General features: G+C 48.5%; 1 protein-coding gene and 1 long non-coding RNA gene across 5 annotated transcripts in view; one reads left to right on the top strand and one right to left on the bottom strand.

Annotated features, from left to right (window-relative positions):
• The window catches only part of MYO18B (myosin XVIIIB), a 255,506-nt gene that overhangs the window by 128,601 nt on the left and 99,592 nt on the right, over positions 1–27,313 (top strand). For all 3 annotated transcript variants that reach the window (XM_027050907.2, XM_027050908.2, XM_027050910.2), the window contains 6 exons: positions 813–937; positions 5,623–5,777; positions 9,924–10,047; positions 10,860–11,060; positions 15,512–15,622; positions 20,289–20,393. In XM_027050907.2, coding sequence (XP_026906708.2) covers positions 813–937; positions 5,623–5,777; positions 9,924–10,047; positions 10,860–11,060; positions 15,512–15,622; positions 20,289–20,393 — 821 coding nt within the window. The remainder of the gene's footprint in view (positions 1–812; positions 938–5,622; positions 5,778–9,923; positions 10,048–10,859; positions 11,061–15,511; positions 15,623–20,288; positions 20,394–27,313) is intronic.
• LOC113596668 (uncharacterized) lies at positions 4,672–8,207 on the bottom strand. Of its 2 annotated transcripts, none has more exons than XR_008291926.1 (4): positions 7,940–8,207; positions 5,671–6,453; positions 5,142–5,268; positions 4,672–5,065 (listed from the first exon to the last, which is right to left on the bottom strand). It is a non-coding gene; the product is annotated as an uncharacterized LOC113596668 (long non-coding RNA). The 2 variants fall into 2 exon arrangements; XR_008291927.1 differs by having other exon boundaries at positions 4,674–5,065; positions 5,142–5,178.

The raw sequence follows: 27,313 nt of genomic DNA, 5'->3' as shown, positions 1-27,313 counted from the left end.
GTGGATGGATGGATGGAAGAAGGTATGGATGGATGGAGAGATGGATGGGTGGACGGATGGAAAGATGAATGAAGTGGTCTCTATCTTCAGCTGTCCACATATGGAATGTCTCCCACAGCTCCATTACCTTAAGGGGCATTACTCTATTACTCAGAAAATCCAAAGACATCCTAACCTGGTCTAGCCCATTCTATTCATGCAAACAGTTTTCATCACGTCAGCAAGTGATTTTTTTTAAACTAAATCAAGGGATTGTTCTCTCATAGAGGCAACTTGGGACCAATGCCTCTGTTGCTATGTATTCAGTAGACTCCTTAATTATTATTCAATGTTTATTTATTAAATAATTTAACCAAAAGTCACTGCGTATGTACTATCCCACCCAAGGTGGTTGGCCAGTAAGGTGATTCCAGTTGGTGAACTTGTATCATCACATATGGGGAAATATTCTGTGTGGGTAGGGGACACTCCTAGAGGGTGTTGAGGATCTATACATGACTAAAACATCTCTCTGGTCCTCGAAGGTCATGGGATTTCCTTGGAAGAAGGAAAGTATATGTATGCTTGTAGATGAATTGAACGGTATGACTTTAGACAACCAGAAGTGGTCAGGACAGGCTTCCTGGAAGAAGTGTTTTGTTTTTTTTTTTTTTAAACCTTGGACTTAAAGCGGAATTTCTTAACCTAAAGTCCAAGATCAAGCCTCAGGAACTCTATACTGTGAAATTATGATCAAAGAGCTAAGAGAGTGTGAGAGAACCACCCTGATTCACCTAGCCTCCCATCCTGGCCTCCCTGACTTTGTCAAATAGCGGATGAATGGATGATGCGGTTCGACTGTGCTCAGATGGAGAACAACTTCCTGCGGAAGCGTCTACAGCAATTTGAAGAGAGGCTGGACTCCGAGTTGACATCCAGGAAAGAGCTGGAGCAGAAGGTAAGAGGTCGTAGCTAGTCTGGGTCCCAAGAATGTCAGATTGGGCAGGTTCCTACCTCCACCGTTCAAGGTATTGGCTGAACCTGGGGAGGGAGAAAGAGAGCACCCCCATTTCATGTTTTGGCACCTCCACTGTTGTTACAAATGCGAGTCGCTGTGGGAGGTGGGAAATACTTTGTCTACGTGTGCGTGTTCTGCATGGGGAAAGAATACTCTGGAATAAAGAACCTCAGATCTTGGGCCTCAGATCTTCTCTTCTATAAAATGATTTTAATAAGCCCTTAGAATAGTCAAATCTTATCCATTCCCTTTGCCTCAATCTGCCACCTCCATCTCTCATCTAGACCAGAGCAACAGCCTCCTGCTTGGTCTCCTTGCCTCCAGCCTCTCCCCTCAACCACCTGCCACACTGCGGCCAAGAGATCTTTCAGAGTCTCTTTCAGACTGTTCTGTCTTTGCAAATTACGCTGACTCTCAGGGCGGATCGTTCTCTTGAGTGTTTTGTCAGTTTTGATTGTGAGCTCATCTTCAACATGCCCCTCTACTCCTGCCACGGGAACCCCAGGTGGTCCGCATGGTGGAATGTTCCTTTTGCTTCCTGTCTTACGGTGAATTGTGCGTGTGTGTGTGTGTGTGTGTTTCATTATTTTGTATTGTCAGTTGATCTTACTTTGAAATTTTTAGAAACTTTTTACTGCTTTTCATGGCGGTTCTGTTTACAGGGTTGTGAGTGTCTCTCTCGAGATGGGACACTTTTGCCTTGTCTTCTACAGCAGCCCCTGAGACTATGTGACATTCTCTCCGTTTCAGACTGTTGCAACTTGTGCCAGGTGCCACTTGGAGCTTTAAACCCCCCTGAGGCACAGACCCGGGGTTTGGATTTCTTAGGGGAATACTTTCTCCCCCACCCAGAGCCAGAGTGCACCAGGTTTTCTGACCACCTTCCAGGCCAGTGGGTGGATCATTTCCTGTCCCCTTGCCCCAAGGCCCAGGTCTTTGAGGGTCCTGAATGAATGCAGGGGTATTCATTCCAACTTTTCATCTTCTGTGCCCCCGAGGCTTTGTCTCTCGTCCCTGTCTGGCCATTCAAACACAGCCATTATCTTCAGTGTTATTTCTGGATCTTTCCGCGGCTCGTCTTCTCCTCCACCCTGTCTGCCAGAGTATCAGCGTCTGCGATTACTGCTTTCGTTTTGTGTCCTTTGCATTTTGGGTATCCCCAAATTTCCCTTTCTTTCTTGAATGTGCAGCTGGATGTTACAAATATAATGTATTTGTCCCTCGTGTTCTCTAGGTGAATGGAGGGATAGTTTGACCTCTTTGCCTGTGTTGCATTGTCTCCAACTACCCCTATTTGTACATTCTGACCAGTCTACCCTTCAACTAGTGGCGTGCTGGCAACTGGCCCTCTGAAAATAAACACCCCGATGGGTAGCATTTGCCAATTTCCAATGTCCATGGCATAAATATTCCCACAGGGGACAGTTTCCACCTACCATTGTGATATCACTGGGTGTGGAACTGGGAGGAGAATCCGCTCTCCTAAGTGGGTATACCAGCCCTAGCACACCGGGTCCAACCACACTCATGTGTTTAAAGTTCATAGCCAAATAGAGCGGAAGGTACTTTCCCATGATTCCCCTTTATAGCCTCCTGCATGGTCAACATCCCCCACCAGAGAGGTCCACTTGATACAATGGATGAACCTGCATTAACACATCATCATCACCCAAAGTCCATAGTTTACGTTGGGTTCCTTCCTGTCGTTGTACGTTCTGTGGGTTTAGACAAATGTATAATGGCATGTATCCACCATCGTAGCTTTATAGAGTATTTTCACTACCATAAAAATCCTGTCCGCTTTATCAGTACACCCCTCTACCAATTCATCCCTCCATACTTTTGCCTTTTCCAGAATGTCCTATAGTTGGAAGCCTACAGCATGTAAACTTTTTAGACTGGCTCCTTTCACTTAGTAATGTGCATTTAAGTTACCTCCACATCCTTCGTAGCTTGATGGCTCATTTTTTAAAAAAATTTTTTTTGAGAGAGAGAGTGAGAGCAGGGGAGAAGGGCAGAGAGAGAGAGAGAGAGAGAAAGAGAGAGAGAGAGAATCCCAAGCAGGTTCCATGCTCAGTGCAGAGCCCCATGCGGGGCTCGATCCCAGGACCACGAGATCGTGAGCTGAGCCTAAATCGAGTTGGATGCTCAACCAACGGAGCCACCTAGGCACCCTGATAGCTCATTTCTTTCTACCACTAAGATCTTTGTCCCATTTTTAAAATTGAGTTGTTTTCTTGTTGGATTTAAGTGTTCTTTGTATAATTTTGATAACAATTTTCTATCTGACAGGCTTTTTTGCAAATATTTTCTCCCAGTTTGTGGCTTGTCTTTTCATTTTCTTGATTGTGTCTTTTGCAGCATGGAATTTTTTAAAAATTTTAATGAAGTCCAGCTTATAAACTTTCTTTCATGGGTCATGGCTTTTGTGCATTTCTAAAAAGTCACTGCCAGGGGCGCCTGGGTGGCTCAGTCGGTTAAGCATCCAACTTCGACTCAGGTCATGATCTCGAACTCCGTGAGTTCAAGCCCTGTGTCAGGCTCTGTGCTGACAGCTCAGAGCCTGGAGATTGCTTCAGATTCTCTCTCTCTCTCTCTCTGCCCTTCCACTGCTCATGCTCTGTGTCTGTCACTCAAAAATAAACATTAAAAATGTTTTTTAAGTCATTGCCAAACCTAAGGTCATAAAGGTTTTCTTCTACATTATCTTCTGGGAACTTCAAGGTTTTGCATTTTACATTTAGGTCTATGATCCATTTTGAGTTAATTTTTGTGAAGGGTGTGAGATCTGTGTTAAGATTCTCTTTTTTTTGCATGTGGATGACCAAGTTGTCCCAGTATTGTTTGTTGAAAAGACTGTTTGGCTCATTGTATCAGCTTCGCCCCTTTGTGAAAGACCACTTGTCTAGATTTCTCTGAGTCTATTTCTGGGCTGTCTATCCTGTTCCATTGCACTGCCTTGTTCTTCCTCACCTCTGGGCCTTTGCACATGCTGTTTCCTTTTCCTAGAATACTCTCTCTCTCCTACCTGGATACTTTCAACTATCTTTAAGATCTGAGCTTACATGTCCTTCCCACCAGAAAGTCTCCCCGATACAGATTGTTTGGGTGCCTCTGAATTGGGTCCCCAAGTATAAACCTCATCATGGTGTATTGTAATTATCTGCTTACTTCTTGGTCCCTCCCCACCTTTAGTCATAAGCGCCTTGAAAATGGAGGCCATATTTGCCTGTCTTGCCATTATCTATATCTATATTTACATCTATATCTATATCTATATCTATATCTATATCTATCTCCTCAGTGTGAGAGAAAAGCGTTGTGTAATCACCTGCAGAGGTGGGCCAGGGTGAGATCACATGGGATTTGATAAATAATGGCAGTAAAACTCAGGATCCTCCATGGTGTTGATGGTTTTAGTGGTCACTTCCCAGAAGGGCATTATGTCTACTCCCCAAGAACATCCTGAGCTGTGGCTAAACCCAACTGCAGGAAAATAGCACAGTTCTTTAATAACAAATTATAAAGGCGGGTCAGGTTCCCCAAGGAATGGGGGGGGGGGGGCGGGCTATTCATGCTGCATTAAAAAGTAATAAAGCTGCAACCTTTCCTGAGCAGCAGAATATAAGAAAACATCCCATTTGCCATCAAATACTGAATTTAGAATTACAGGCTTCATTAACTCAGAGTTTTGCTTATTTAAAGAAATTCTTTAATGAGGCCATTTCTTCAAAGCGAGTGTGCTGAGTTGTCCTCTCTCCCAGATTCAAACGAGGACATCTGGGGGGGGGGGTTCCTCGAAAAAGATGCAAGAGGCTTTGCTTTTCTGTTTGTTCACGGTCATGTGTATCCCCGTGTAATTCAGCCCGTCGGAAGGGCCATTTACTGCTCTAACCTTCAGAGCCCATCTCTCAGATCTCCTGGCCAGATCTTCTATGGCCACCATTTTGGCTGCTCCATGGCTAATCCCCACATGGGCTCTGGGATGATGCCGGCTGATGGGGTTATTAGGTATACAGCCCTCAGTCTTCCTTTGGAGGCAGGGCTTGTAAAGACTCTATGGGGCACCTTGGCAGGAAGATTATTGAGTAAAATTAAAAACAACCTTGAGAGACTGATGGAATCACCCCCGCCCCCTTCTCACCTCTTGAGCAGACGGGGTCAGAGAAGTAGCTTCCTCCCTGGGAAACAGGCAGAAAGTGGTCAAGACAGGGTCTCTCCGACCCCAGTCCCTGTTCTCTTTCCCACTGTGCTCACCTCAGAAATGACAGCTGCTTGAAATAAGAAGTAGACAAGGGAAGGGAAACAAAAATAATATAAAAACAGGGAGGGGAACAAAACAGAAGAGGCTCATACATATGGAGAACAAACTGAGGGTTGCTGGAGGGGTTGTGGGAGAGGGGATGGGCTAAACGGGCAAGGGGCACTAAGGAATCTACTCCTGAAATCATTGTGGCACTAGATGCTAACTAATTTGGATGTAAATTTTAAAAAATAAAAAATGAAATTAAACATAAATAAATAAAAACGCTGTTGTGATTAAAGAAAAGAAGAAGAAGAAAAAGAGGAAAGCCCGTCCAGTGCGGGCGGAGAGGGGTAGCTCATTCTGTGACTCACTCCCACAGCTCGGGGAGCTGCAGAGCGCTTATGAGGGGGCCAAGAAAATGGCTCACCAGCTAAAGAGGAAGTGCCACCATCTGACCTGTGACCTGGAGGACACCCGCCTCCAGCTGGAGGACCAGCAAAGCCGGAGTCACGAGCTCGAGAAGAAGCAGAAGAAGTGAGTTGCGTTTCACGCCGTCGCTGGGCTCCAGGGTGGGCTGCGTCAATGCTGAGGCCTCCTGGGGGTCTCCAGATTCTCCTCCTCAGCCCCCTCACTCCTGTCGGGGCTCCTCATCCACAAGGTGGAACCCCTCACCCCTCGTTCTGCTCCCATTTTCCTCCCCACCCCTCACACTTACTCCTGTAGGCTTCTCCCAAGCATGCAGCAAAAAGCCATTCTTTTCTGTTCCCCAGTCTCGCTCTACAACCAATCGACCGTGTGACCTTGGGGAGCTTTCTTGGCCTCTCTGGGCCTCAGCAACCCCCTTTGTCAAGTGAAGAGATGGCCGTGGAGGGCGAGGACACCCGAGCACGGTGGGCGGGAGAGCAAGGGCTGATGTCAGACCACCCCAGTTCAAGTCCGAGCTGTGCCTCTCTCTAGTTGTATGACCTTGGAGAAGTCATCCAACCCCCTCAGCCTCAGTTCCTTACCCTTAGGTGGGGGATGGGAATACCCCATTGTAGCGAGGACTAAGTGATGGGGTTGGTAGGCTCCACAGACTGAATCCCGGCTCCTAGCCCCGTTGCGGAAAATGGGGCCAGAGAATGGGGGAGGCCCCAAATCGACTCACTTCCCTTTTCAGTCGGCACTTAGGCTCTCCGATCACATGAGCACTTCTGGCGTACGCAGGGCCCTGTGCATGAACGAGATGCCAACCTTGAAGCTGCACCCTGCACTCTGGTTCCCACGCTTGCTTTCCCGTCGGGATGTGGTCATAGCTCAGCAAATGGTAGAGCCTAGACTGGCACCCATGAGTTTGCACATGCGAAACCTCAGTGCCTGTGCTCATCTAATCCCTGGACACCCTGGCCGTGCCTGACTTCTGCAGCTTTGCTGGTGAGGGTGATGGTGTGCAGGGAGGGGTCCTGTCTGGAGTCAGACCACCTCTAATGATAGATGAGACACAGTCTCTTTCAGACAGTCTGGACTAAAAATACTGGAAAATGTGACTAGGATGTGGTTTTGCTCAAGGCACTTCTTTTCCAAGAGGTGGCAAGCTGAATTATATTTTCATGGGAGGGGCACAGATTTTGAACTTGGGTCTGCATAATTAAATATTCTTCCTGTATGGGGCGCCTGGGTGGCTCAGCTGGTTGAGCGTCCGACTTCGGCTTGGGTCATGATCTCGCGGTCTGGGAGTTCGAGCCCCGCGTTGGGCTCTGTGCTGACAGCTGGGAGCCTGCTTCTGATTCTGTGTCTCCCTCTCTCTCTGCCCCTCCCCCGCTCACGCTCTGTCTCTCTCCTTCAAAAATAAATAAACATTAAAAAAACTTTTTTAAATATTCTTTCTCTCACTCTGAGCTTTTCTTTTTTCTTTTTTTTAAAGTTCATTTATTTTGAGAGAGAGAGAGAGCACGAGCAGGGGAGGACAGAGAGAGGGAGAGAGAATCCCAAGCAGGCTCCGCACTCTCAGTGCTGACCCAGGCACGGGGCTAAGACCCACAAACTACAAGATCATGGCCTGAGCCGAAACTGAGAGTCAGATGCTTAACTGACTGAGCCACCCAGGTGCCCTATCACTTTGATCTTTTCTGAGCTGACTTCTTCATGTGAAAACAAAAAGTCTTTGGGGGGTTGTTAGCATGCCCCCCTCAAATGAGAGAGGTTATTTAATCTTTTATTGATAATCTGACTCTGTTTCCTTTTCCACCTGCCTGGGTATTCTGGCTGAACCTTGTCCTTGCAGTGGGGAAAATGGCTTTGTCTTTCCTTGGCCAGTTCCTGTGTGACCTTGTCAAATGATACCACCTCTCTGGGCCAGAGAGACTGATGTTTCAGAGGAGTCCTTGACTTAAGCAGGCCACCTATTGCTGAATAATAGCTCCGACAGACCCTGTCTGCAAACTGAGAGGTGGGGACTCTAACATCCCCTGAGTTTCTGCCAGCTGTGACAACGTTGGCTTTCATCTGTGGTTTCTGTTCCTGTTCTGAGAGGCTCTAGGTAGGGTTTCCGCTCTCTGAGGGGTCTGGGGGCTCTCTGTGGAGGTTATGCAGCCAGAAAATTCCATCCCTCTGGTCATTCCCGACCCCCTTGGTCAGAATCTTTCATTCCAGGCTCTCAAGAACCTCCCCATGGCGCCCTCCTGGGAAAGATCCCATTTCTTCCTTCCAAGACTTACCTGTCCTGTGATGCTTCCCTACCCCTCTACCATCCCCTGGCAGAAGTTAATTCATGTTTTGACGCTCGTTGCAAATGGCAGCCATTATCCTTCTAGGTGGTCCAGCAATATAGCAGGGAGGCTAGAGGCCCAAGCAGGAATCTGGGCAAAATAACCATAGGGAGGGAAAGATCTAGAAGTCAGCAATACTTCTTCATAATCTCTCCAACTTTAATCAAATCGTAGAGGTAGCCGCCTCCTTAGTTTGCTGAGCCCTGGATGGACTGATGTCTCCATGCAGGGGAGTTCCCTGTCCCCAGCGTGGTTTCCAAGTTCAGAGTGGCCCAAAGTGGCTCCATCTGGGCTTGGCTAATCGTTGCCACGGTTACCCCATGGGTCACAGAGCTCGGTTCTGAGGGCCGATGGAGCTCCGAGCCTGTCTCCTTGGGGTGGGGCCTGTGCTGGGCTCACCAACTCCCACACATACTGGAAGTTAGACCCCAGGCCTGCTTCTAGTGGGGTGAGGCATGTGTGTGAATCCCTCTGGCCTCAGGCAGGTGGTTGTTCAGTGTGTTCCAGAAGCTGGAGTCCGTAGGAGCCATTCTTTGGCATCGGGTGGCCTGTTAAGTCAAGGTCTCCTCTGAAACATCGGTCACTGTCTGGCCCCCACTGCCTTATCCCACCTGCCCCAGTTAGATGGGGGACTAGCTGAGATAGTAGAGAAGCTGGGCTCAAGCCCACCTCGGCCACTTTGGAATTTAGGGCCGAATCACTCTGCCTCTCTGAACTTCAGTTTCCTCTTCTATAAAATGGATATCATTACATGTTTCTTGCTGAATTGTTATAAAGACCACATGGACCTCAGCCCAGAGTCCGGCACCTTGGGACTCCTGGGTCATTATCACCATCACAACGTTTCCATTCACAGGGGTGGCCGGGGGCGCCTCTTGAATGATGTCACCAATGGCCAATCAGAAAACTCCTGGGCTCTTCCAACAGGAGGACCCCCTCCTGTGACCCATGATCAGCTTTCTCAGGAGTCTGAGGCTTTGAATGACCATCTAGCTTTAAGATACATTGGATAATCTTGTAACAAGGGGGACTTTCTTCTCACTAAGACCCCAACCCCATGCCCAGTTTAACCCTTCTGGCCATACCAAGGTCCCTGGAGCAGTGGCACTTTCTGTGTGGGCCAAGGGCAGGTGACCAAGATCACATCTTATTGAGGCTTGCCAAAGCCTCCTGTACTGATCTCCTCATCTGTGATAGGGATATAGGACCAAGGTAACTGCATGGAATGATATCGAATCCAGGAAGTTCTTCTCACCCAGTGGTGAGGGGCAGGGAGCCCCCAAATGAGGCATTTCCTAATTCCCTGGCCAGCCCCCAAGAGGACAGGCTAGTCTTTGTGGTTTTTTTTCTGAGATGACAAATGAGGACCACACTGAATGTATTAATGTCCAACCTTTTATCAGTAATTACAGTGCTCTAATGCAACGTATGCGTGCCCAAACCAGATGATATAGAGGGGGTGAAATGTAAAATATCTCTTGTTTGTGCAGATATATGCATTCACTCCTTCACGGGTCAATGTGTGCGTGACCCGCCCCCCCCCCCCCCCCACCTAGGTCTTGTAGATTTAACAATTTCCTGGCATATATGGGCAAACCAGATAGGTGCGATTTTTCTATCGCTCTGTAAGGTTTTTTTTAATTCTTTTCCCGTATCTGTATATACTTTTATTCTATTATTTTTACTTATGCATGTTGTGTTTTATGTAAGTCTCCACTACTTTTGCTGAAACTCCACGTGAACCCTAAAAGTTGCTCTCTGGCGTTGCAAATTTCAACCGCACGTCCGCAACCTTACGCAAAAGCACGGAGCAAAACCTCCCGTCGTCTGGGGCCCCCTCTCTCTGCCTCACGGTTCTCAGCAAGCTAACCACCTCTCTCCAGCCCTCCTCGTCCTCCGCCCCAGTGCCATGACATCTGCTGTGCTTGAACAGGTTTGACATGCAGCTGGCCCAGGCCCTGGGTGAGTCTGTGTTTGAGAAGGGTCTTCGAGAGAAAGTGACCCAGGAGAACACCAGTGTCCGATGGGAACTGGGCCAGCTTCAGCAGCGGTTGAAGGTAAGGGATGGGGTGGAGTTGGCGGGGGGGGGGGCACATGGAGCCATCTTGGCTCTTAGTTGCTGGCTTCCGGGAACCTCCCCTGCCCCCGCCATTCCCTGCCATGCACCTGCAGTAAATAGTGACGGGGAGAGAACTCTGGGGGGGTATGCTGGTCTGCCCGCCAGCTGGGGTCATGGATCCCAGGGTGCCCTAACACAACAAAAAGTAGTTGGAATATTGATAATGAGATCTCCCTAGCACTCTCAAGGTGCCCACCTGGCAGGCGGGAGAGGCTGGGCAAAGAAGGAGGTCGTCGTTGCCCCACCCAGGGGCACGATGCAGGCTTCCAGCACAGAGGGGTTTTATTAAAGTACAACACAGGCACCTTACTCATTTGTTCCTCACCCTTCTGTGGCTCCCTGCTACCCCTAAAAGAGCTCTCAGCCTGGAATTCAGCTCCCTCTTGATCTAGCCCAAAGTTCTTTGGCCTCGGAGCTGACTTCCTAACCTGAACGAGTCATTTCTGGACACCTTGCCTCTCTGCCCCAATGTCTACATCCCAGCCTCGGCAGATACCCAGCTTACAAATGGACAAACACTCCCTTTATGTGCTTTGAGGCCCAACTCTGGGTGGGGAGTGGTAACTGCTCCCCCAAAAGGCCTCCACCCGTGCTGTGTGAGCTGTCCCAGGGAGCAGCTCTTCGTGTCCCACGGCGGGGTGGGGGGGTGGCTCCTGGGGCTGCCAGGCCAAGGTAGGGATGTCAGGCGGTTCCCTGGTGGATGGGGCATGTGGTCACATGACTCTATATCTCTGCCCCCTTGGTCTCCAGCAAAAAGAGCAGGAAACCTCGCAGCTGAAGCAGGAGGTGGAGACGTTGCAGGCCCATAAGCGGGAGCTCTTGGGGTTGTCCTCTCTGGGAGAAAACTGTGTTGCTGGCTTGAAGGAGAGGCTCTGGAATCTGGAATCCAGCGCCCTGGAGCATGAGAAAATCCAGAGTCAGCAAGAAAACACCATCAAGCAGCTGGAGCAGGTAGGAAAGCCCTGTCCCAGGCCGATGCCCTGTCCCATGCTGGCTCCCGTGCGGTAGGGGGTTGTTGGAAGGCAACACAACGCCTCACCTCACTCAGCTGCTCCTCATTCTTCTATGGCTCCCGATTACCCCTGAGACCTCCAGGTTCAGCATTTGGGTCCTCCATGATGTAGCCCACTCCTCCCATCCTGCAAAGCGTCAAGGTCACCTCAGAGAAGCTTGCCCTGATCATCTTCTTGAAAGCAGCCCCACCCCCACCCCACATCCACTTCCCATGCCCTTAGCTCCTGTCTTCTCCCTTACAGTATCTGTCATCTTCTTCGATAGTATTTAAAAAAAAAAATTCCTCCATGCTGCTCTCCCCCATTAGAATGTTTCAGGAAGGCAGGGTGCTTTGTTAATGCTACTGATCAGGCTTCCCCAGAGCCTAGAATGAGCCCAGGTACTTAGCTGGTGCTCAAGAAATAGCTGTTGGCCTGGTATCTGAGGCTTACTGAGTGCCGTCTGCATACCAGACTCAGCTCTTGGCTCATATCTCAGGAATCTCCCCCAGAACCTTAGATGGTCAGATGTCAGTATATCCCCACTTCACAGATGTGGAAGCTGAGGCTCAGAGACAGAGAGAGAGGGTGCCAGGGAACTGGGGCCTGTGCCCTATGACTCCGTCGCACCCAGAACACCTGTTACATGCACAGCCTCGAGGAAGATTGGAGCACTAGCTCTTTGGGAACCACAAAACAACTAAGGGGAAGTAGGCAGAAATATCAAATACTCTATCTAGTTCCAGCACCCTTTGTGACATATCAGACGAGGATTTTATTTGTTGGCTTGTCTGTTGATATGCCCACCCCATTCCACAAAGGAATTGATTCAAGCAGCATATAGAATGTCTGCATAATAAAACAGAAACATTATATACATTTTTCATGTTTATTTTTGAGAGAGAGAGAGACAGAGCAGACAGAGCATGAGCAGGGGGAAGGGAGAGAGAGAGGGGGAGACACAGAATCCGAATCAGGCTCCAGGCTCTGAGCTGTCAGCACAGACCCTGGGGCGGGGCTGGAACCCATGAACCCCAAGATCATGGCCTGAGCCGAAGTTGGATGCTCAACTGACTGAGCCACCCGGGCACCCCTAAAACAGAAACATTATAAATAAAGCAATCCAAGCCAGAGAAACACACACTAAAGCAGACACTAAGGAGTTTGGGGGACAGCGAATGCATAAACAGAACCACAAAGCATACAATCTTACAGCCTTCATGGTTCCTGCTCTAAAATTCCTGGTGGCCAGAGAGAAAAAGGAAATGTGAGCTGCCTGCTCTTTATTACCCCAAGGTAGAAACAAACCAGCTTTTCAAGGGGGAAGCAAAGCTGTTTCCTGATGCTTCTCTGGGAAGCGATGTCTCCTGGGGCATTTCTCAGGCTGCCGTGATTTCAAAGTGGTTATAAGTCGGGGACCCCCTTTTCAAGAAAGTGTGACTAGGTATCGTGAATATATACTTTTTTGAAACGTTTATTTACTTATTTTTGAGGCAGGGGGTGGGGAGGAGAGAGCGAGGGAGGGGCAGAGAGAGAGGGAGAGAGAGAGAGAATCCCAAGCAGGCTCCATGCTGTCAGCACAGAACCCGATGCGGGGCTTGAACTCACGAACTATGAGATCATGACCCGAGCTGAAATCAAGAGTTGGACACTTAGTCGCTGAGCTGCCCAGGCGCCCCAGGTATAGCATGAATATGTAAAGCAAATGAACCCTGAGCAGCTCTGGGTAAGTGAGGAACAGGAGTGGTGGTTCGGGGGGCAAGGAGGAGAGGGAGCACCGGGGCGCCTACCTTTGCTTCTCACTTACCCTCACTCCCTTGGCGTGGAGCCCAGGCTTGTGGTGGGCATGGAGGGACAGAGTCCGAAGCAGTTCAGGAAGCAGAGTCCCTTCACTCACTCAGCCGGCAGGAATTTATCAAGCGCCTACTTTGCATCATGCGATGTAGCTGTAAACAAGACAGATGTGGTCTCTGCCTTCTGGAAGTTTGGAGTCATGCTGAGTGTTAAGAGAAAGTTTAACTTGCCCATCTGGTCTTGGGAGCGGGGATGGGGTGGGGGAGGAACAATCAGGGAAGACTTCCTGGAGGAAGCGGCATTTACTGGAGGAAGTGACATTTATGGAAGGGTGAGTGCAAGTTGGCACGGAGAGAGTTCTGGGCAGGAGGAACAGCCAGTGCAAAAGCCTAGAGGCAGGAAAGGCCTGTGGCTGAAGTATGGTCGCATCCACATGGGGTCCCCAAGGCAGCTCAGTCGATATGACCTTAGGCAAGCCCCCTGTTTTCTCTAGACTTCAGTCTCCTCATCTGTACCCCGAAACGGGAGGCTTTTCAACCCCCTGGCTTTCCCCAGCTCCAGCGAGGAACCCATGGAGGTTCACGAAGGAGGTGGGATGTCTGTGTAGATTGTTAAGGGATATGGAAGATCGCGCAGCTCCCATAGCCACCCAGCGTCAGTAATAAAGTGGGCACTTTGGAAAATTGTGTCGGTTCTTTAAGATGTCACCGGCACCCCTCGGCGCTCAGCAGCGGAAATGTGCTCCTGTGACCGCAGGGACCGAAAGTTAATGCAACTTTCCTAATTCGCCACCCTCAACCTACACAGGAGGCAAGGCTGACTCAACACTTCCATCCGTCTTTAGCTTCGCCCAGAACCCTACGCGGCGTTGTGCCCTTGCAGACATCCGGGAGATATTTATGGATTACAATATAGCACTTTCCCCGGGGAATTTTATGTTCACTCATATAGGCTTGACATAAATGGTATTGCAGATGTCAGGAGTGTCCAAGAGGCTAGGGGAAAAAAAAGAAAAGGAAATATTATATTTACTTGCTTAAGCTCCTCTTTTTGGATTATCTCCCCATAACCTGTCATTTTAAAAGGAGGCGAGGAAGGAGGTTGACATTTAATGTGAGCTTACTTTATGCCAGGAGCTGTAATAAGGGCTCTGTGGTACACTATCCTTTTGCCTCACCACCACAGTAGAGAAAGCTGGAAAGTATAGATTCTTGGAGCCTGGACCCTGGAGATTCTGATGCAGTAGGTCAAGGGGGAAGCCCTAAAAATGCAAATTTTTTTTACAAATTGCATTGTTCAATTCTAACACACCACGGAATTTGAGAAGCAGGGGCTTGGGTCAATCCCTCATGGATCAAAGATCAAAAAAGGAAAATCTCAAACCGCAACAGAAACCCGTGATGGCTGCTTCCAATTCTAGAACCTTCTAGACAGCACCATACAGCTTAGACATGCACCGCAGTTCTTTGTCGGCTGTGAGCAAGTTTTGGAGGCTCTTATTGAAAAGACTCACCTCCTTCATGGGACACAACTGTTCGTTACGTCTTCCAGGAGGGAGGGGGGCAGTCCTCTCTGTTTTCAAAAGAGAAAGTCAGATTCGTGCACCAGGCGATGTGCTAGGTGCTCTACGTGGGCCATCTCACTGAATTCTCATAATGCATTTTAAGGTGATTGTTTTCCGCAGAGAAGAGTGATCAGAGGCGAAGTGAATTGTCCAAGGTGACATTCTGGGCAAGTGATCTCCCCCTGGAGGCTTTCATACCTTCATAAGTAAACTCATTTTACCATCCAGCCGCCCACCTACCCACTCATTCAAAACACCATCACGGATGCTTGCTCCAGGAAGGACACATATGCTTCATTTGTTTTTTTGGTTTTTTTTTTTTTTACTTTTTTATGTTATTTTATTTTTGAGAGAGAGAGACAGAGCATGAGTGGGGGAGGGCCAGAAACAGGGCGAGGCACAGAATCTGAAGCAGCTTCCAGGCTCCGAGCCGTCAGCACAGAGCCGGGTTGGGGGGCTCGAACTCCTGAACCCTGAGATCATGACTTGAGCCGAAGTCAGACACCTAACCGACTGAGCCACCCAGGTGCCCCCCCATGTAAAATTTTTTTATGATATCTGCCTCATCTTAAAAGTGTTGAGAAGCAGGTTCTTAGGTGGCTCAGTCGGTTAAGCATCTGACATTTGATTTTGGCTCAGATCGTGACCTCACGGTGTGTGGGATCAAGTCCCGCACAAGGTTCTGGGCCGACGGTGCGGAATCTGCTCCGGATTCTCTCTCTCCGTCTCTCTCTGCCCTTCCCCTGCTTGTGCTTTCTCTCTCTTTCTCTCAAAATAAGTAAATAAACAATTGTCGAGAAGGATTCCGAAGCATTCTTCCATCTAAACTCGGCAGAAAGTAGCCTGACGGATTAGTGATGTTTGTAGTGACCACAGGAGGGGATAGAGGCGGCATGTGGGCTATTTATCTACCCTTTCTGACCTCCCTGGGGACCTGTGGGGGGCTACTGGACTCTCACCCCTGCATCCCAGAAAGGAAGAATGCAGCTGGAGTACCACAGATGACATGGTTGGTGTGGGTCACCCTCATGTGCTGTCCTTGCTGTCCCCAGCTCCGCCAGCGGTTTGAGCTGGAGATTGAGCGGATGAAACAGATGCACCAGAAGGACCGTGAGGACCAGGAGGAGGAGCTGGAAGATGTCCGCCAGTCCTGCCAGAAGCGGGTAAGTGCCCCTTGGGCCCTGGCAGGTCCAGTCCTGGGTGCCATTTTCCTTAGAGTGGGGGGGAGGGGCAGTGCACTCCAGAGCCTGGGGACCGACTTTTTGTATCCACCTAAGACCTTAGCTGTCAAGGCTGCTAGAGCAGAAGTACCTCTCTTAAATATGGTTCTGGAGCTTCCAGAAGCCTCTGGAACTGTCAAGCATAATCACCCCCAGATTTCTGTCCAAAGCCCACAGTTCCATGTGACTTAGGCCTTGGGGAAGGCCTTCCATGTTTCAAGAAGGGGACCACTCCTTTCTGGCTGTCTCCTTTGCAGACAATTTCCTAACGCGTCATCCGAGCTCCTGCAGACCTTTCAAACAGTGGATAAGAAAGCAATAAACCCTTGAAATCTTACCATCCAGAAACCATCATTACCACTATTTTACAAGCCAGTTCGTATCTCTCTGTCATGGGACACACACACATAACATATTTGTTGAGATACCGTTTCACCCGAATGGGGCCGTGCTTTCTTGAAGCCTTCCACAAGCGTTTTGTCCTTGGCCTCTTTCCTCTTTCCATGTCAGTAAATACCTGTCTGATGTACATAGTTAAGAGCTTCAAAGCAGTCCACGTTAGGCACGTGCTGTAATTTGTTCAACAAGCCTCCTGTGGCTGGGCATTCAGGATCTTCAGATCTTCTGTTATTATAACCAGTGCTGAGATACACACCCTTACAGAGGCATTGACTGACGTGAATGTAAGAGGAGTCCTTTCAGTGGAGTGGCTGGAAAGCTATGGGGTATGGCTCAGTTAATAGGTTTTCTCGCTGCGGGACCCTTGCAGATCTTTCACGGCTTTGTGTACATTTGACTCTCCAAGAAAGGGCTGAGGAGCATTTCCTAAAACTGACTCCTGCTATTAGCTCCCAGGGCGGTCTGTCTGCGGAGACCTCCAGACTGTAGGGCTTGAGGGTCTGGGTGTTGGAATGTGCAGACTCTTTGTCTGGATCTGTGCTTTTCCACCTTAACAACTGTGCCATCTTAGGAAAGTGATTTAAGAGCTTCAACTACTACTAAAATCCACACTATTCCTTGACTCCTTGCTCTGTATCCAGCGCTGGTCACTCAAGGCCAGTTTATAAGACGCACAAGAAAGCCAATGTCGCTGCTTTCCTTGGAGTCATGGAGGCTTGGGTCAAGTCCCAATGTCATCAACTACCGAGTGTGGGGCATTGGAGAAACCCTGTAACCTTGCTAGGAAGCGTCACTGTTCTCATCTGTAAAACAGGAGAATATGGCTGCTTGTAGGGTCACCGTGAAGGCTCAGGGAGATCTCAGATGGGGAAGTGTTGCATGATTTGGTAATGTAATCCTTGTAATGGACTCTTAACAAGCAATACTGGTGAGTGTGGATTTCTAGGCAGTGGCCCTTTGGAGGAGCCGGTGAACCAGCCAGGTGGTTGACTTGCTCCCGGGTGTGATGAATCCATCCAAGAGAAGCAGGAGGTGGGGACTTGGCATCCCACAGAGCTCACAGCTAAGAGCATCGCCCGGGGCAGGGCTGAAGGGCGCCTCGGTGATTGGCAGAGCTTTGGCAGGAGATGGGAGGCTAGCTGAGCACATCCTTGGGAGGATCTGACCGCCATGGTGCCCTGACCTTACTCCAGGGGGGTGTTTGAGAACTGAGCCCATTCTTCACCCCCAGTGGGTGATGTTACTGTATCTGCTGCCTGTCTTTGTCTCCAAATACGCTTTTTGTAGGTCTTGTGAAAGCTCAGTCCCTCTGGGGGTTCACATCTCGAGGAGCCAAGTGCATTCCTTCCCGAACTCCCCAGGGCTGGAAACAGTCCAATGATTTTGGACTCCTCCGGACCTCGATGTCCCATAACCTCCCTGAGACTCAGTTTTCTCATCTGTAAAATCGGAGCAACGATAGAAAATGTTCTACCTTCCTGTGTTATTGTGAAGAAGAGAGAAAAGAATGAGAAGTACCCTGTAAACTGGAAAGTGCTGGGGGTTCGCATTGAGGGACCAGTTTTTCCTCCTTTTCCATGATCCACATATCTGGGAGAAACGGATGGGAGTCTTTGAACACCCAGTGGGTGCCACACGCCAGGCTGGGTTCTTTATGCCCCACTTCTTTGCCCCTATGAAGGGCTCTGTAACATCGATTGTCCTGGTTTGCAGATGAGGAAACCAGAGTTCACGAAGGTGAAGTACGTTGCCCAAAGTTACCCAGCCGGGAAGTAGCCAAGCTAGGACCTGTCTCATGCCAAAGCCCAGTCTCTTAACCAAAATACTAGATTTGAATTTTTTTTTCTTTTGCAAACATTTGGACCGTGGAAGGCCATTTTAGGAAGCATTGATAGAAGGTAGCCTTGGGCAATGCTGCTGCCTCCATTAGAGCTTCCTGCACACGAACTTGCCAAAGGCTCTGATAAGTCTTGCACTGAAGAAATGATATACTCAGTGATTCTGGCATGGACTTTCCTCTGTCCTCCACCTACATACCCATCACACTTGTGAACGCCAAGGGGAAGCATCCTACAGAGCACACTCCAGGAAACTCGGCCTTGCTTGATATATAGTTCTTATTATTTTGTGTATTTTTCTTTTTTCTTTATTTTTTATTAAAATTTTAAAAAATGTAATGCTTATTTATTCTTGAGATAGATACAGAGCACAGGTAGGGGAGGGGCAGAGAGAGACACAGAATCAGAAGCAGGTTCCAGGCTCTGAGCTGTCACCACACGGCCTGATGCAGGAGCTCGAACCCACGGGTTGCGAGATCATGACCTCCAAAGTTGGAGGCCCAACCGACTGAGCCACCCTGGTGCCCCTCTTTTGTGTATTTTTCAAATATGAATTTTTCAAAATGAGTTTTAGCTTTGCCTGTCTTCCCTCTACAAGCAGATACAAACAGAGTGCCTTGTTTCTCTCACTGTTAAAAGAAAGTTCTGAAATGAACTTGCTTTCTACGTAAGTGACCATCAATCAGTGCTTTTTCCCCTCCGTGGGTCAGGAGATGGAAACCCTCAGTCCTTTCCCATGCGCCCTCAGGTGAAGGTTGCACAATTTCTGGCGCATTCTAAAAGTGTCGCAAAGCATCACGGGTGCCCTGACCCAGGGCCCCAGTGAGGCGGAGATGTGACCCAGACCCCCTGAGGCTTTTCCGTGGATAGATTTATAAAGGGAGAGGGTGAGGTCAGAGAAAGGTGTTTTTATCCTTATGACAGGCACTCACATGGACTTCACGTGTAGGGCCTGCTCTGTCTCTCTCACCGTGGCAGGAAATCAATCGTTTTAGCGACCCACGTGGGAAAGCTGATGGCTGTCTGGGGTGGCAGAAAAGCTGGGGCCAGAAGATAGAACACTAACTGCTCTCAGCAGCAACTGACTTAGGAGCACGCACCTCCCAGCTTCTCTCTGACTCAGTTTACCCAGCTGTGAAGTAGGGTCACTGACAGCATGGAAAGGAAGGACGAAGGGAAGGGTGAGATGACATGTAGGACAGAGGCTGGCAGGGAAGAAGGTGTGCAAAGCGGTTGCCGTGGGGTATTCACTTCGGCGGGGAGCACCTGCCTTTGCGGGGGGATTAGGGAAGTCAGAGCCAACTGTAAATTGAATGAGTTGCTTGCAGCCAGATGTCTTAGTCCATTTGGACTAGTATAACAGAATACCATAGACCAAGGGCTGACAACAAGATTTACTCGTCACAGTTCTGGAGGTTGGGAAGTCCAAGATCAAGGTGACAGCAGATTGGGCGTCAGGGGAGGACCCTCTTCCGGGTTTACGGACAATGGGACAATGGTCTTCTTGCCGTGTCCTCACGCGGTGGAGGGAGAGGAAGCAGGCTCTCTGCAGTCTCTTCTTATTTTTTTAATGTTTATTTATTTATTTTTGAGGGACAGCACGCATGCGCTAGTGGGGGAGGGACAGTGAGAGTGGGACAGAGGATCCGAGGTGGGCTCTGAGCTGACAGCACAGAGCCGACGCAGGGCTCGAACTCGCGAGCTGTGAGATCATGACCTGAGCCGAAGTCAGATGCTTAACTGACTGAGCCAGCCAGGCACTCCTCTGCTGTCTTTCCTTATAAAGGGCACCAATCCCAGCACGGGGGCTCCGTCTTCATGACCTTGGTCTAAACCTAATTATCTCCCAAAGGCCACATCTTCAACGAGCACTGCACCAGGGTGTTAGGATTTCAACATAGGAAGTTTGGAGAGACACGAGCTTGTAGTCCAAACTTCTTTTTACAAGAACGGATTCCCAGCCTATTTGATAAAAAAGGTGGATACATTTCAATACATCAGACATAATGTACAGAGGCCTTAAAAGTCCGAATGCCGAGATCTGCGAACATTCGAGCAAGATCGTGGCATAGGAGGAAGCACCTGTTAAGGAGTGGGCAGGGAACTGGGGGTAAGGGCTTCACATCAAGTGGCAGGGGGTTTCCCATAAGCGGCCAGCTCGCCCCATAACTGTCAGGCTCCCAAGCGTCTAGGCTCCTGGGTTCTCTGACAGGGACGCGCCCTCCTGATGGCCAGGGCAGCCTTTGTGGAGCCGGACGGTGGCCGTGCACTTGACATTCCTCCCCTCCTCCGGGAGGGGGTCCCTGCCTCGTGAGCTTGGTCTGGATGGATCTCATTTATCCCATGTGTGTATCCGCCCTTTGTGTCCACAGCTCCGCCAGCTGGAAATGCAGCTGGAACAAGAATACGAGGAGAAGCAGATAGCCCTTCATGAGAAGCAGGATTTGGAAGGCTTGATTGGAACCCTCTGCGATCAGGTAAGGGGGAAACACCCGCAAACAAAACGTGTTTGAGGCAACACATTCCCTGCCCTCCGGGCCCTATTAGAGAGGTGGATTCAGGGGCAGGGACAGCTCAGTAGTCTTCAGGAAAAGCCAGACCCTAGTCATTTCAGCCAGCCTCCCCTGATCCTCCCAAGCGCCCTCTTGCCTATCAGTACAGGCCCTGTCCACACTCACCGGCTCTTCAAAGGACACCTTCTGGGGTCCACACGCAGCAGAGTTCTTGGAAGAACCATGAGAATACATGGAGTGGGCCAACCAGAAGTGACAGACGAGGTGGCCTTGCCTTCAGCAGGTTGTCGGGGAGACGGGGGAGGCAGCCCTTGCTTCAGTGGGGTGAACGAGAACGGTCACTGTGTTCACAGCCGGCCTCGTGAGGACGAGACTTTTGCCAGAGGCGCCAGGCTCCGAGTCGGGCAAATGTAGCTTTAAACCCTAGCTGGGCCACTTCTGTCTGCCTGGCTTTGGGTGAGCTGATTAACCGCTACTGAAAGGCAGAGCCTTGTGCGCATGTTGCCACAGTTGGACATCAAGGTTCTCGGCTGTAGCGCTGTGGACGTTTCAAGCCATATCAGCCTTTGTCGCAGGTGAGGCTGTCTCGCGCGTCGTAGGATGTGGAACAGCATCCCTTGGCCTCCACCTGCTGAATGATGGCAGCCTCCCATCCCCCCTCCCTTGTGACAACCGGAAATGTCTATACACCTTACCAAATGTCCCTTGAGCACCAAGTCGGAAAACCACAGCTGTAAACAAAGCAGGCAGGGCCCTGCACCAGCTCCCTGATTTCCCAGCTGGGAAGCATCTTCCTGTTTGTACCGCTGCTGCGTGAAACCTCAGCATTGGAGGGGGATGCCTGTGGCTTCTATGATGTCTTTGAAAGTATCACAGGAGTGGGTTTTAATGGATTTGCTTAATACACATTCATTGCCTTTTAATTAGCGATGCTCTCGCCGTCAATCACCAGAGTTTCCCTTTCTGTTCACGAAGGAATGCGGGCCGGTCTCCAAATGGCCCACTAGGGCATCCAGGCCTTAGACAAATAGGAGCTCGTTGGGTATTTTTAAAAAATTGATTAAATGAGTGAATCCTAGCGCAGGATCACCACAGCTTGAGCATCCGGGTGGGGAGCTGAAGGAGGCAACAGGAAAGCTTCATCATCGTGCTTCTCTGCATTTTCTAGTTTCTCAGCCGAGCAAACTGGGGCCATTGAGTGCAGAGCCTTCGGGGTTACTCTTTCGTTAGCATTAGTGCCAGAGTGCCCAGCCTAGTATTTGATTCTAGAACGAGAGTGGGAAATCGCTGGGAGAAGGCGGCGTTCTATTCAGCAGGGTCCACTGGAGCTGACAAAGTAGGTAAACCAGGAAGGAAAGATTTTTATAGATATTGCTGAAATGAAACATTTTCTGTGCAAAGGGAAGGTGATTTGAGATGAATAAAATGCTAATTTTGTGTGAGTCACCACGCTGGGACCTCTAAATAAATGATCACATTTGGTAATCTTTAATGTTTTATTAAGACACTTGCCAAACACATGGAAAAAAGTAGAATGAATAATAGAACTCATGCTCATGCACCAAGCACCCACGGTTCACATAAATTAAAATTTTGCTGTATTACATTCAGATATTTTTAAGGACAGGAAACCCACGCCAAAAACAGCTGGTGGCTCCTTGGTTTCCATTCCCAAAGTCCCGCCCTTCCCACCTTCCTTCTTCCTTGCCTCCCAGAGGAAACCATCATCCTGAGGCTGGAATGTAGAATTCCACTGTAAGTGTATTTAAACTTAACCACAGGGGTGCCTGGGTGGCTCAGTTGGCTCAGGTCATGATCTTGTGATTCGTGGGTTTGAGCCCCACGTCGGGCTCTGTGCTGCCAGCTCAGAGACTGGAGCCTGCTTCAGAATCTGTGTCTCCCTCTTTCTCTGCCCCTCCCCCGCTCATTCTCTCTCTCTCTCTCTCTCTCTCTCTCTCTCTCTGTCTCTCTCACTAATAAATAGACATTAAATTTTTTTTTAAAAAGTTAACCACACACAGTACATATGATTTTGCATTTTACTTTGTTGCCTTCTTTTATGAGATCAGTCTATGATGATCCATGTAGCTCTAATTCATTTATCTTAAGTGCTACCCCATATTCTTTTTATTTTTAATTCTATTCTTCTGCTGGTGGGTATGTAGTTTTTTTTCATACAAAGACACAAACTTCAGTGCCTAGTCTTATATCTATCTTGCTGTGCACGTGGGCAAGAGTTTCTCCAGGGTATGCATATATTTTGAGATTATGTTTTTAGGTGCATCTCAGCTTATTATTGTTTTCTTTCCTTAGCAGATTGTTTTGATTATTAAATGGTCCCTCTTTCCTCAATCAATGGGTTTTGCCTTATGTTATTTTGCTTGATTTCTTTTAGTTAGCCTGCAAGACCTTTTTTTTTTTTTCATCCCTTCAGGTTCACCCTTTCCAAATGTGTATGTGAATGTGTTTTGTTTTCAGTGTTTTTAGTCTCAAACTAAACACACACACACACACACACACACACACACACACACATAAGTTTTGTTGGCTTTTTGTCCCCTTCATTGCTTCTTCTTTTTGAAAAAAAATTTTAAATGTCTGTTTATTTTTGATAGAGAGAGAGAGAGGGAGAGAGAGAGAGAGAGAGGCAGGGCAGAGTGGGGGAGGGCAGAGAGAGAGAGAGAGACACAGAATCCAAAGCATGGTCCAGGTTCTGAGCTGTCAGCACAGAGCCTGACATGGTATTTTAACTCCTGAACCATGAGATCATGACCTGAGCTGAAGTCGGATGCTTAACCGACTGAGCCACACAGGTGCCCCTCTTTGCTTCTTCTTATATTCTTTTCCTGCTCTTGGATACATTGGTAATGTTTTCTATGATCCCTTTTGTTCTAATGTTTGTTCTAAAGCTACAAACCATATTTCTATTCTTGTGGTAGATAACTAGTCATAATTTTTTCTAACATACGGTATTTGATTTTTACAACAATGCTGTGGGATAAGTATTATTAGTTCCTTCTTATAAATGATAGAAGTGAGGCTTAAAAGCTAAAGGAAAGTTCCCAAGATCATATAGCTTGTTAGTGGCCTAAGTGGGTTTGAAATGGGATCCATATTATTTGAAAGCCCTGTATTTTTGAAACCTAGTGCTATGCTGCTTAAAAATGATTAAGGTCCAGGGGTGCCTGGGTGGCTCAGTCAGTCAAGCATCCAACTTCAGCTCAGGTCATGATCTCAGAGCTTATGAGTTCGAGCCCTGCATCAGGCTCTGTGCTGACAGCTCAGAGCCTGGAGCCTGCTTCAGATTCTGTGTCCCCCTCTTTCTCTGCCCCTCCCCTGCTCATGCTCTCTCTCTCTCTCTCTCTCTCAAAAATACATTAACATTAAAATAGTTAAAAATGATGAAGGTCCAAAAAAATGATAAATATCCAGTTAATTAGAATCATACTTTTGTTGACCATATTGATTTTTTTTAGAATGTTATTCATTCTCTCTCCTAGTCTCAATTTCCCCTTCTGTAAAGTGGCTTCCATTATCCCCAATGGCATTTACAGATTGCATTTTAAAGGACTCAGGGATCTTTGTCAACAGACATTCTTTTCAAATGTTTATTTATTTTTGAGAGAGAGAAAGAGTGAGCAAGGGAGGGGTAGAGAGAAAGAGGGGGACAGAGGATCTGAATTGGGCTCTGCGCTGACAGCAGAGAGCCCGATGCGGGGCTCGAACTCACGAACTGTGAGACCATGACCTGAGCTGAAGTCGAATGCTTAACCGACTGAGCCACCCAGGTGTCCCGACAACAGACATTTAACAACAGCCCCAGACAATTTGGCGTTATGATAAATGTTGAAACAGTTGAGGTTTGAATATAGTTTCCCAAAACAACACTAAACATCATTTAGATTTATTGGTTAATTATTCACCAGCTTTATCCAAATTTGAATCTTTGTGCTACAGAATGCAAACTTGCCGAATGACATTTATTTCCCATTAACCTAATGAGCTTTCTCTCTGTCTCTCTCTCTCGCGCTCCTCTCTTGTAACGATTCATTATGAAGAGGAGGGTGACTTGGTCTGAGATTTTGTTGTAAGTTTTGTTTGCAAAGACCCCTCTGCAAAGGAGATGGGTGGTCGCATTTTCAGGGTCTTCAGTAAGTTGATAGACTCTGAGCCGTGGTCAGCGCCAGCATTAGGGAGTGTCCCTGACGCCAACCTGCTCCACAGGCAAATGAATGCTCTTTATACTCTTGGGATGTATAAAGATCAAGAACAGACATAGAGATAAGAAAGATGCTAATATGCTGCTTGAATGCAATCATGGTAATGAACCTGGGCTCGAGTTAGTGATTCAGGACTCAGGTTCCCCTAGGCTCTGCCGTGCCGTGGTTAGAGACTTGCATTCTAACAGTGAGCTGCCCAGGGTCCTGCACAGCCACTCCGTGACCTTGGGGAGAGCACTTACTCTCTCTATGTCAGTTTCACCCGCTGTACCTCCATTTTCCCGAGACGGTACATACTTAAAGAGTCCCCAGTGCTCACAAGACATGAGCTGGCCCCAGGCCCCCTGCCCCACCTCCGTGTTTTACACCCTCATGCTAATCACTCAGAACCAGATGTACAAGACTTTCTCAGCCCTCTGTCTTTGCTCATGGCATGGCTTCTTCCTGAAATGCCCTTCCCACAGCTCCCCTGGCTCCCACTTACCTAAGACTCTTGCGGATCCCCTCCCAGCCTGAGCTGGGCGATGCTCCTCCCAAGCACGCTTTCCCTTAAATTAAAAAGCAGAACACATCTCTTGTATCGTACATTGCCCTACAATTACCCCTTTCTGGCCAGGACAGCTGGATTCCTATCCAAACTTCCATTTCATAGCTGGGTGACCTTGGGCTGGTTACTTCCCCCTCTGTAGGCATCAGCTTCATCATCTGTCAAATGGGACTCCTAATACTACATACCTCATAGATGCTTCATGAAGACCAAACGTGTTAATTTCCCTAAAGGGTTTCGAACCGGGCCTGACACTTAGAAAGCTCCCTTTAAACGTAAGCTATTACTGCATTTTATAAAGGCAATAATAATAACCTCTATTTTTAAGAGATTGTCACAGGAGTTAGATGCAGTAACATGTGACAAAGGGCCTGGCACAATGCCCCGTCCTGATCTCAGCTCAGCAGGTGAGATTATATAACATACACACACACACACACACACACACACACATTAGACTAGCATTTAAAACTTAACAAAGCAATACATCTGAGAACAAAGAGGCTATATTCGAAGAACCAACTCATTTTTCAAAGAATTCAAAGCTAGTTGCCGAGAAATAGTAATGCGTAATCTAGAGGAGTGCATTCTAGGTCATCAGACAATACTCATAATTCTTTATATTTGTAAAGCACTTGACAGCATGCAAAGTGCTTTCTGATCCATTATCATGCCTGATCCTTGTCTTATCTCAACATGGAGGGTAGAGATTATTTTTTTCACCTTATTTTTACAGACAAGGAGATTCGGGTTCAGAGAGGTCGTATGATTCAGCCATCCTTCCCAATGTCAGCAAATGGCGAGCCAGGGTTTAAAACCGGGGCCACCCCATTCTCAACCCCACCTTCTTTCTAGAATATTCTGGGGCATTCTGAGCATCCCAGGAAATGGTTGTTGAGAGGCACAGGTATCCAGGTGGGTAGAAATTGGGTCCCACGGCTGAAATACACCTACACCCCATTTTCTTGAAAACTCCCCATCTGATAGATGGTGCTGTGTTCTTTCCGCTGGTCTCTGGAGAGTCCAAGAAGGGAGCTGTTAGTTTCTTTTTCTTTTTTTTAATTATTTATTTTGAGAGAGAGAGAGAGAGCACTAGCAGGGGAGGGGCAGAGAGAGAGAGGGAGAAAGAAAGAATCCCAAGCAGGCTTTGCACAGGCAGTGCAGAGCTCAGCGTGGGGCTTGAACTCATGAACCGTGAGCCGAAACCAAGAGTCAGAGGCTTAACCGACGGAGCCACCCAGGCACCCCAAGGGGCTGTTAGTTTCTTCCAGAGTTTCAGAGGTGCTCCCTAGTGTTTTTCCAGTAGGCGCTGTTTGTAGGTGAGACTGTGGACTGTCGCTGTTTCATGCCGGTCCTCTGGGGAACCCTGTGCCTCTCTCCGTTTGTTGGCCGCTGAGAGTTGTCACCCTCCTGGTGCCGAGTCCAGGAATGTGGCTTCTGCAGGGGCCACTGGATAGCTGCCCGCTCAGAGGGCCCACAAGTTCAGGGATTTGGGGGAAGGAACGTGCTCACTTCTTGGGTAACAACTTTTTGCAGAAAATGACCTCATGCCTTAACCTGGCAGAGGGGACCAGCTCGAGGGACAGCAAAACTTGACTTAGATCTCCAAAAAAGCACAGCTATATTAAGCACCATTTACTGAAGCATAACATATAGGCAGAGAAGCATACCAGACCCCTCCCGTACAGCTCAATGCATTTTCATAAACTCAGAGAAGTACCACCCACATGAATAGCATTAAGGGGCTCCTGAGTTCTGCCCTATCTAGTCCCTGCCCCTGCAGGGAAACTGCTGTCCTCACTTCTGTCACCAGAGGGCCTCCCCTGACCTGTAGGCTCTCACAAGGTGGGGAGAGGCCATATTGATGGCTTTGGTGCCAACCACGAGACATAGTGACTTTGGATCCTTACAGGCTGTGAGGGCAGCTTTGGGCACAGCTTATTAGGCATTCGGCTAAACACCTTTCTAATTCCCACGACAGCCCCACGCGGTTGATGTCGTTCCCATTTTGCAGATGTGGAAACTGAGTTCGGGGAGGAGAAGGGTCTTGTCCAAGGTCCCACAGTGGGAGAGGCAGAGGCAATATTTAAACCCAGGGAGTCTGGTTCCAGAGAACT

This window comes from Acinonyx jubatus, chromosome D3 (genome assembly GCF_027475565.1).
Source record: "Acinonyx jubatus isolate Ajub_Pintada_27869175 chromosome D3, VMU_Ajub_asm_v1.0, whole genome shotgun sequence".
Classification (NCBI taxonomy): domain Eukaryota; kingdom Metazoa; phylum Chordata; class Mammalia; order Carnivora; family Felidae; genus Acinonyx; species Acinonyx jubatus.
This window is presented reverse-complemented; position numbering and strand designations above follow the sequence as displayed.